General features: G+C 57.0%; 1 protein-coding gene across 1 annotated transcript; it reads left to right on the forward strand.

Annotated features, from left to right (window-relative positions):
- Positions 1–656: 656 nt before the first annotated feature.
- Positions 657–10527, forward strand: ABCA3 (ATP-binding cassette, sub-family A (ABC1), member 3; the record flags this gene model as incomplete). The annotated part of the gene is made up of 16 exons (XM_010284883.1): positions 657–807; positions 1543–1641; positions 1836–2028; positions 3118–3421; positions 3753–4026; positions 4554–4758; positions 5259–5478; positions 5725–5883; positions 6457–6629; positions 7088–7222; positions 7368–7562; positions 8492–8679; positions 8785–8955; positions 9214–9401; positions 9508–9581; positions 10404–10527. Coding segments are annotated over 16 exons (2853 nt in total), but the record flags the coding sequence as incomplete, so codon positions are not given.
- Between the last annotated feature and the right edge of the window lie 6 nt (positions 10528–10533).

A 10533-nucleotide genomic window follows, 5' to 3' on the forward strand; every position in this document is an offset into this window, starting at 1 on the left:
AAGTCCCTCTCAGCAGGGCTGCTCTCCATCCTTTCACCTGTGCTGATACCGGGGGTTGCCCTGACCCACGGGCAGGACCCGCCTTGTTGAACCTCATGAGGTTCACACAGGCCCATTCCTTGAGCTTGCCCAGGTCCCTCTGGGTGACATCCTGTCCCTCAGGCACATCCGCTGCACTGCTCACCTGAGTGTCATCTGCAAACTTGCTGAGGGTGTGCTCGATCTCACTGTCTGTGTCATTGATAAAGATATTAAAGAGTCCCGGTCCCAACATGCACCCCTGAGGGACACTGCTCGTCACCGATCTCCGTCTGGACATTGAGCTGTTGACCACTACCCTCTGGGTATGACCATCCAACCAGTTCCTCATGCTTGACTGCTTAGCAACAAGTAAAAACATCAGTATGTTACCAACATTCTTTTCATCCCAAATCCAAAACACGGCACTATATCAGCTGTCAGGAAGAAAAGTAACTCTATCCCAGCCAAAACCAGGACAGAGGCCCATCTCCACACTTGCTCTCGTATCGTGTCCATAGCCCAGGCAAAGCCATCAATGCTCTGCAGTGCCTTAGCGTCCCTCTCTGCTCCAGCACCCCAGGGCCGGGCTGGGCTGCCACTGACCCTCTTCTCCCTTCTCTTGTGGCTCTGCCCAGGGGCAGGATATCACATGGTGATGGTGAAGGAGCCCTACTGTAACCTGGGGGAGATCTCCCGCCTCATCTGTCACTATGTGCCCAACGCCACCATGGAGAGCAATGCCGGGGCAGAGCTGTCCTTCATCCTGCCCAAGGAGAGCACGCACAGGTAATGGTGTTGTCCCCTGCTTGCCCTCCCTGGAGGTGTCCCCCACGTCTATGCGCATTGGGGCACACGCTGTCGTCACGGGCTTGCTGGAACAGGGAGCTGCTCTGCATCTTCTGGGAGGGTGCAGGAGGAGGTGCGAGCCCGTGGCTGCAGTGCTGGTCATGGAAAATGGGGTTCAGTGCCTCCTTTCACCGCCATCCTCCCCCGTGTCTGCTGGCACATCGCTCTTGTGCCCCCAGGGCCACGTGTCGCTGCCCGCGCAGCAACTGCGGGGGACAGCGCCGGTTGCTGATAGCTGGTGATGGTGGCGGTGTGGAGGGTGGCACAAACAAGGCAGGCTGGTTTGGCTCCAAAATCGAATATGTGGATAGCTGAGGCTGCTTGTGGCAAGGAAGAGCAGAAGATGGAGCCCAAAAGCTTCTCTCTTGGGGGAGGGGGGTGCTGAGTGCTGCAGGCAGCCCCGGCGCTGGCTGCAGGGCTGGAACCAGCTGCAGGACCGATGCCCAGAGCATCTTAACCTCTGCGTGTCCCCTCTCATCCTCTTCTCGGCTTCGGCTGTGCTGAAACCCAAGGCCTGGGGACCCAGGGTGGTGCGTTGCACAGCTTTGCCGGCCACCCCTTAAATGCCGGAAGCACCATCTTCCCGGTGCCCCCAAGCAGAGGGTTGCTGTGCTGGGTGGAGCTGGCCTTTGATGCCGGGAGCAGCAGCATCTAACGCCTCGCTTCTCCGTTCAGGTTTGAGGCCCTGTTCACGGAGCTGGAGCAGAAGCGGGAGGAGCTGGGCATCGCCAGCTACGGCGCCTCGGTCACCACCATGGAGGAAGTCTTCCTGAGGTAGGCAGGAGGGAGGCTGGCCAGCGGGCTGTCGGCCGCTGGCACAGTCCCTGCGTGCTTCAGCGGCGGCAGAGTCCTACACAGCTCTCCAGGGCGCGTGTTGGCTTTTGTCTCTTGGGTTTGGCTTCCCCAGCGCCAAACAGCTTGATCCTGCCTGGGTCCGTGTTTCATCACCTGCTTCCCCTCTGGCGCAGGGTTGGGAAGCTGGTGGACTCCAGCATGGATATCCAGGCCATCCAGCTGCCTGCTCTCCAGTACCAGCATGAGAGACGCTCCAACGACTGGGCCATGGATGACTCCAGCAGCCTGAGTGGCATGACAGATATGACGGATGACAGCGGCGCGCTCATTACGGAGGACTGCTCCAGCATCAAGCTCAACACCGGGGTGAGCACTGGGGCTGTCGGCGCAGCAGGAACGGGGACAGGACGTGAAGGGGGTTTTCAGAGTGGAGTTACCAAGTGGAGCTTCCCCTACGGCCAGTCTTGCTGTGTGTAGGAAAAGTGGGACCTGCATCTTTAGGGCAAATTATTTTTAGAGTCTTTGGGTTGGTCACTGCCATCCTCCTCATGTTAATTTTGAGGTCTACAGAGATCACAGAATCATTAAGGTTGGAAAAGACCTTTAAGATCATCAAGTCCAACCATCAACCCAACACCACCATCCCCACTAAACCATGTCCCGAAATGCCATGTCTACAAGTTTTTTGAACACTTCCAGTGATGGTGACTCCACCACCTCCCTGGGCAGCCTGTTCCAGTGTTTGACCACTCTCTCAGTAAACAAATTTTTCCTGCTCTTGACCTTTTTCAAGATGCTCTTGAACATGTCCCAGGTGATTTAAAGTAGTTTTCACCCGCCGTTGCTACATCTCTCGGGATTTCCAGCAGGGAGATGAGAAAAAACGTTTCCCTCCCCTTGCTGGGCTTGTGTTTCATATCCCTGGCAGCCTTTCGTGGCCCACTGCCTGTGCACCTGTGATAAATTTCCCTGTGCTTCTCAAGGGCATGTCTCAAAGGCGGAAGGGGAGAAGGATGTTTATGGGTTTAAAAAGCAAAGAAGATGCTCACAAGGGCCAGGCTGGGAGCTCCCAGGCGTCTCAGCCCGGTGGCTTTGGCAGGCAGCCATGTCGCAGTAATCCTGTTTGTGAACCTCAAATGCTGAGAGGTGGAGGAAAGTAAAGGTCATGGTTGAAGCTGCTTTTAACACCTTAGATCCCAAAGTGACTGCGTCCCACCGGGAAGCCGTGGGATTTGAAGGCCTGAGCTGCTGTGCTGGAGTCAAGCAGCTGCCCTGCTAATCCCTTTACCGGCTTGGCTGGAAAGCAGGCTGTGCTGCGGGCTGGTGGGCTACATGCAGGACAGGGAGGTGGTTTTGGGGTTTCCCCCCCCGCCCATCAGCTGCGTGGGGACACGTGGCTGGTGGGACTGACCACCACTGGCACTACTGGCGTTGACCTGACTTCTCCCCTCCCAGTTCTACCTGTGCTGCCAGCAGTTCTACACCATGTTCATGAAGCGAGCCATGTACAGCTGGCGCAACTGGAAGATGGTGGCAGCGCAGTTCCTCGTGCCTCTGATCTTCACTGCCTTTGCCCTCATCGTGGCCAAGACCTTCCCAGGGCCCCGGGACTCCTCCCTGCTGAGGCTGACGCTGGAGCCCTACGGCCAGACCGTCGTGCCTTTCTCCGTCTCGGCCGCCTCGGGTCTGTCACAGAGGTTGGCGGAGCAGTACGTGGAGCTGCTGGACGCCCAGCGCCAGTCACCGCTGGAGGTGCTGGGTGAGGATTCACGGGGCACCTGTGGAGCAGGCGAGGCCCCGGCTGGGTGTGCAGGAGCCACGGGCTTCTCCTGCCAGGGCCCTTGGTGTGGGTGGCTCAGGTCCGTATCTGACGTATCCCCTTGTATCCTTTCCTGCATGGGGGAGTCCCACGGTTGGCAGGACCCCTCCTCACCCGAGCAGGGCTGTGTTCTCCATAACCCTGCATTTGTGGCCATCGTCAGAGCCAGGGTGGTCCACCAGGACTGGGGCTGCTTGGAGTCTTTTCCAGTTGGCCCCAGTTAGCTCTCCTGTGATGGGAGTCTGCTTCTAACAGCCGTGGTGTTTGGCAGGTGGCCTGGAGGAGTACCTCATCTCAAGAGCCTCCGAGGAAGGGGGAGCCTTCAATGAGCACTACATCACAGCCGCCTCCTTCGAAGGAGCCGGGAACCGCACGGTGGTCACCGCGCTCTTCAACAACCAGGCATATCACTCCCCTGCCACGGCCCTTATGCTGGCCGACAACGCTGTCTTCAGGGTACTGGCGGGCCCCAACGCCTCCATCACAGTCACCAACTACCCTCAGCCCCGCAACATCACTGAGAAGGCCAAAGACCAGCTCATGGAGTATGTCTGATGGCACGGCGCTTGCTTTCCTGCTGGGGCTCGCAACTCCCATGGGTACAGATTGGCTCGGTTGTCCTGCTGGTGGTGGAGGAGCCAGGCTGGAGCTTCTCCGATCCAAATGTAGCTGTGATTGCACTCGGGAGGTCAGGAGAGCAAAGCTGTGTAGATGACTTACCTTGCCTGAGCCTGGCAGCCATGTAACCCCATGCATGTATCAGTGGTTGGGTATGCACCTCTAGATACTCACAGATGAGGTTAGGGATGGTTTTTCCCGGGTGCTCAGAGCAGATGGGGCTCTACGACCCTACACTTCACGAAATCCTGCATCCAGGGCACCCAGAGGGCGCATGCATGGGACCTTGCAAAGGCAGGGTGGAGGTCTGTGGTGTGCTAGATGGGCTGTGCGTGGGAGATGCTCATCACACTGAGATGTGTTTTTTTGGCGTGGGCGTGCTGTCCCCATGTAGCCTCAGCGTTGGTCTGTCCAGCTGTTCCTGTCCTAACCTGCCCCACTGCTCTCCCCGTAGAGGCCAGACTGGGTTCGCCATTGCCATCAACTTGCTGTACGGCATGGCCTCGCTCGCCAGCACCTTCGCTCTGCTGCTGGTCAGCGAGCGGGCCATCAAAGCCAAGCATGTCCAGTTTGTCAGCGGTGTCTACGTGGTCAACTTTTGGCTTTCCGCCCTGCTCTGGGACATCATCAACTTCCTCATCCCTTGTGCGCTGATGCTGGTGAGTCACCCCTGACACCCTGCTACCTGCCTATCCTCCCCTTGGGTAGGAGCTCTGGGTGCTGCTCCTCTGGGAGAGCTGGGATGCGTGTGGGCGGAGGGAAAAGGATGAGGCCAGCTGGCCCTGGTACTGTCTCAGTTAATGAAAAGGACCAGCAAGAAAGCTGTCCCTGGGTCCTGCTGGGAGCTGGGCCATGGCCAACCAGCTGAGTCGGTTGGCTGCAGCCTCTGGCACCTGAACACTTGGGTGTGGACACTAGAATATCTCAAATACGTGGGAGCACGGAGTGGAATTCCCCAGATCTGCCCTTCTGCACCCCAATCTGCAGAAGGGGGGCTTCCCCTGGGGACAGGCACGGGCTGCTGGTAGGAACCATCTGTGAAGGGGTGATCCGGGTCAGCGTGGTGCTGCTGTTACCTTGCTGCCTGGGCCATTGAGACAAGGTGGCATCACTTGCAGTCAAGACAAATGTGTGTTCTCCTCGCATTGCTGTGCCACAGGTGATATTCCAAGCCTTTGATGTGCAAGCCTTCACCCAAGACAGCCACCTTGTTGATGTGATGCTGATCTTCCTCCTTTATGGCTGGGCCATCATCCCCCTCATGTACCTCCTCAGCTTCTTCTTCTCAGTGGCGGCCACGGCCTACACCCGTCTCACCATCTTCAACATCCTCTCAGGCACGGCCACCTTCCTCGCGGTCACCATCATGAGCATCCCAGGTGGGTCACTGCCCTCCCTGCCTGCCCAGTACTGTACCCTGCCGTCACCAAGAAGTTCCAGCCCCTAAGGGGACTCTTTCACCCCAGGGCTGTCCCCACCCTAGCAAAAAAACCCTACGGCAGTCCACTCTTGCCCATTAAACTGGCAAAATTTGTTGGTTTTCCTTATGAACTTGGATGTAATCGGGATCTTTCTCTAAAACCAGCTAACTCCAGTCTGTGGATGCTCCTGTGCTCCTCTTTCAGAGCTGGGCTTGGTGGATCTCTCCAAAACCTTGGATAAAGTCTTTCTCATCTTACCCAATTACTGCTTGGGCCAATGCATCAGTGACTTCTACCAGAACTATGAGTTCATTCAGTTTTGCACTTCCTCTGTTGAAGCCATCTTCATCTGCAAGGCGTTCAGTGAGTCTCTGTGTTGGGCCCTGCCTGGCCATCCTGGGCATCCCACCCCAGCTGCGCTGGGGGGCATCTCCATGCGATGGGTGGGGAAGCTGGGCAGTATCATGGGGCCTCTAACCCAACCCGGAGAGTACCTCCAGGTACCATTTTTAAGAAAAAAACCAGGCACCATTTGATACTCATAGGTGGTCTAATTAAGGAATCTCTTCCTTACTAATGAATTGGAGGAAGATGTGGGCTTGGGAAAATTTCATAGATGAGTAAAGAAATCCCAGTTATGGTCCTGAAAGAGTAACTTGATCTCCTCTCCGTGCCTCCAATGGGCATCTTCTGCCAGATCCCCTCCAGACCTGAATCCTCCTGTGGGAAGTGTTGGAAAGAGCTGTGGGCAAGGAGCCCAGTGTGGGCTGAGATGGAGATGAGCCTTGGAAAGAGCTGTGGGCAGGGAGCCCAGTGTGGGCTGGGTTGGAGATAAGCCTGGCAAAGCTTTGGGCTCACAGCTTTCTCTGGAGCTTCTCTGCCCCTCCCCAGAGTGTGGACTGATCCAAGTCTGATTTTTGTTCCACCCCTGCTCAGATATCAGTTATCAGATGAACTACTTTTCCTGGGAGACGCCTGGGATTGGACGATACCTGACCTCCTTGACCATCCAAGGTTTCTCCTTCCTCTTCCTCCTTTTCCTCATTGAGACAAACCTTCTCTGGAGACTGAGAACTTTGGTCTGTGGCATCTGCAGGCGGCGGAAATGGGTGAGCTGAAGCATGGGGGAGGGAGAAGTAAGGTGCTCTCATGCCAAACCAAGCCCAGGAGTCCCAGCGAGCTGGAGACGTGTCCATGTTGCTTGCTCAGATCTTGTTTGAATTCCTGGGGTCTGTGGAATCGCTCAACCACGGTGCTCAGGGATGCAAATCCTGCTTCTCCCACCGTTCAGGACTCCGCATGAAGTGTCACTTGTCGGTCCCAATCCCCAGGGACTGTTTGCCTCTTCACCTAAATCATCTTCCTGGGGGAGCATCCCGGTTGCTCAGAGAGGCAGATCCTGTTGGAGGTGTGGGCTGGCAAAGGGAGCGAGGGCATCCCTGGAGGTGGCTGATGGAAGAGATGGATCGTGCCTGGGCTGGGAGCACTTCCCCCGGGTCAGCTAGGAGGAACCCACTTGTCCAACAGCAGCCAAGTGGCAAAGAGTGTTTTTCTGCCTCGTGTTTAGGTGGCCCCGCTGAACCGGGTGTCTGTGCTGCCAGAGGACAGAGATGTGGCAGATGAGAGGAAGAAGGTTTTGGAGTCGCCACCAGAACTGCTGTCATCTCTCAGCAGCCCTCTGGTCATCAAGGAGCTCACCAAGGTGAGGAGAGTGTGGCCCTTCCTGAGCACCCTGCTGCCAGCTGAGCCGTTGTCCCCATGGGGCTGGCAAAGCCACCGCTTTGGTGTGCCCTCGGGCGCTTGGCACGGGTGGTGACTGGCACAGCTTGCGCGTTGGTCTCCACCAGGTCTACGACAGCCGGGAGTCCCTGCTGGCGGTGGACAGGATCTCCTTGGCGGTCAGCAAAGGGGAATGCTTTGGCCTTCTCGGCTTCAACGGAGCGGGCAAAACCACCACCTTCAAGATGCTGACTGGTGACGAGAGCATCACCTCAGGGGACGCCTTTGTGGATGGCCACAGCATTCTGGCCAACATCAAGAAGGTACCGAGGGCTGCAGGGGTGGAGAGCGGCGTTTCAGACAGTCCCGTGTCTGCCTGGGCTGGGCCACCCTGCAACTGCCTCCGAGGAGGACACGGTTGCAGTTGTCAGGGGTGGATGTAATATCCTAGGGACGTTGTATCCTTGTCCGGCCCAGCTCTCCGTTATCTGGCCTCCTGGAAGCAGTCCCCTCTTTTCTGGGACAAGAGATGAAACAAATGGAAGCCAAACCTTGTGAGGGTGGCAAACCCTTCATCAAAGGGTTTAGCTCCGTAGTTAGAAATGTGAAAAATGTTAGCGATCACAGTCGGACGATGATCTCACTAAAACGAGTGGGTCAAACTTCCCGGCTATCCTGCTGGCGGTCTCCTCGCTGGGAATTGCCCACCCCCTTTGGAGAAGCAAGAGATGAGCAGGGGCCAGGCTTTCAGTTCAGTCCCTGGGTAGCTCTACCACTGTCAACCCCGGACAAGGTCAGGCAAAGAGAACATGGGGAGGATCTGCCCTGAAAGCATGGCCCTGCTTCCTCCCTCCCCTGGGACTTCTGTTGGGCTCTTGTCTCCAGAGGAGCCCAGGATACGGGGAAGGTACAGACCCTCCAGGACTTTCCTTCTCCCGAGAGCCTGGGCCACCTGAAATGGCCCCTCGCAGTGAGGAACCAGCTTGGGAAAACGCAGCGTGAGACCATGCAATCGCCATCCCGAGGCACGCTGCGTGTGTCCATGCCTGCCAGACCGGCAGCTCCAGCGACAGGGGAATTTCGCTTTCGTTTCACCTGGGCTTTCGGAGCTGCAGCTCAGTCCCCATCGCTTTGAGCACCTTTGCAGAGGAGCAGCAAAGCCCTGTGGGTGCCAAGGCACCTTCTGGCTTGGACACCTCCTTGCAGAGACCTGCCTGTGAGCTGATCCCCGTTGGGTTCCTCTTGCCCCAAGGTCCAGCAGCGGATCGGCTACTGCCCGCAGTTCGATGCCCTCCTGGACCACATGACGGGCCGCGAGACGCTGAGCATGTACGCCCGGCTACGGGGCATCCCCGAGCGCTACATCGGCAGCTGCGTGGAGAACATGCTGAGAGGGCTGCTCCTGGAGCCCCACGCTGACAAGCTCGTGAGGACCTACAGGTGAGAGGAGACATGGAGACGGCCCATCCCCTCTGCCCCTCGTCTTGTGTGGCTCTTCCTGTGCTCATATAGGGTCTCTGTCCCCATTCCCATCTCATTCTGCAGCGGTGGTAACAAGCGGAAGCTGAGCGCTGGCATTGCCCTCATCGGTGGTCCCCCCGTGATCTTCCTGGATGAGCCCTCCACCGGCATGGACCCCGTGGCCCGGCGTTTGCTCTGGGATGCAGTGACACGGACACGGGAGTGTGGCAAATCCATCATCTTCACCTCCCACAGGTGACACTTGTGCGGGCAGGGCGTGGCATGAGAGATAGGGGAGCAGCCAGGACGGTGGTGGGGTCCAAGGGATGGGACCCATCTCCAGAGCCTGGTGGGTGGGCACTGCCTGCAGCCAGCAGCAGCTGGCTTTACCCAAATCTCCCTCCTCTGAAAGCCCAGAGGGGAGGGAATCCACTTCCAGCCCCGTCCCAGAAGCTTCTGCTGTTCTGTCTCGGTGCTCCTGCGCTGCTGAACGAGTCCTCTTCTGTCCTGCAGCATGGAGGAGTGCGAGGCCCTGTGCACACGGCTGGCCATCATGGTGAACGGGCAGTTCAAATGCCTGGGCAGCCCCCAGCACCTGAAAAGCAAGTTTGGCAGCGGCTACACCTTGCTGGCCAAAACGCGGAGTGAGGAGGAGGGCGAGCTGCAGGCTTTCAAGGTCTTCGTGGAGAAGACTTTCCCAGGTACCGTGAGCTGCTGGAGCGGTTGCCGTCCGAGGGAGGGCAGGATGCTGCTCATGAGCTTCAGCGAGTTCCCTAACCGGAGCCTCTCCTTGCTTGTCTCTCCCAGGCAGCGTCCTGAAACACGAGCACCAGGGCATGGTACATTATCACTTGACCAACAAGAACCTCAGCTGGGCACAGGTAAGGGGGTGCTGGAGCACGTCCCACCCCTTCGCAGGGCAGGGCTCACCTTCTTTTTCTTCCAGAGCCACAATCTGTCCGAAATCCAGGTGAGGTATAAAAAACAAGTGATTTTCTCCCTGACCCTTTCCCACCACCTCCTGGCCCAAACAGGTCACCTGCATGTGGGGCCACTGTGCGAGCACCCGGGACGTGCTGAGCTGGGACCGCTCCGTCCTGCCCCACCGAACTGGCTGCCCTTGACCGCAGCCCTCAGAGGGAAAGCAGGGTCTCCCTGGGGAGCAAGAGCTGATTTTACTCTTTTTTGTACATCTCAGAATATTTCACGAAAGCTCTGCGGCAGGAGGAAGGGACGTCTTTCATAGCTGCATCCTTACCACCCTGCATCTCCCTGCCGGGAGTGTGGCACTGGTGTATATATACATACTATACACATAATAGATTGAGCAGAAACCTTGGGCTGGGGTCCCAGCTCAGGGATATATATTTTTAAAAGGAAATAATATATATCTCTCATATGTCTCTCTCATCTATTTTACATATTTTTACATATTTCTCTCTCTCATATATATATATGTGTGTGTGTGTGTGTGTGTGTGTGTGTGTGTGTAAAATATATATAAACCAAGTATTTTTAAATGGGGTCAGGTCCTCTGCTAAATAATCCATCTCCTGGCTTCCCCTCACCCTCCTGCCCGGGGAGGTTTCGCTTCCGCCGGGTCTCCCTGGAGGAAGAAGCTTCCTCTGCTTTCTCAGTCGCAACCTGCCGGGGTTCTCCGCGGCCCAGGTGCCCTGCGCTGACTGCCGTGCTGTCCCTTGCAGGTCTTCGGGGCCTTGGAGAAAGCCAAAGAGAAGTACCGCTTGGAAGACTACTCGGTGAGCCAGATATCCCTGGAGCAAGTCTTCATGAGCTTCACTCGCTTCCAGCACTACACAGAGGACAGAGGGAAAT

Source organism: Phaethon lepturus, unplaced genomic scaffold, assembly GCF_000687285.1.
Source record: "Phaethon lepturus isolate BGI_N335 unplaced genomic scaffold, ASM68728v1 scaffold8084, whole genome shotgun sequence".
Lineage (NCBI taxonomy): Eukaryota > Metazoa > Chordata > Aves > Phaethontiformes > Phaethontidae > Phaethon > Phaethon lepturus.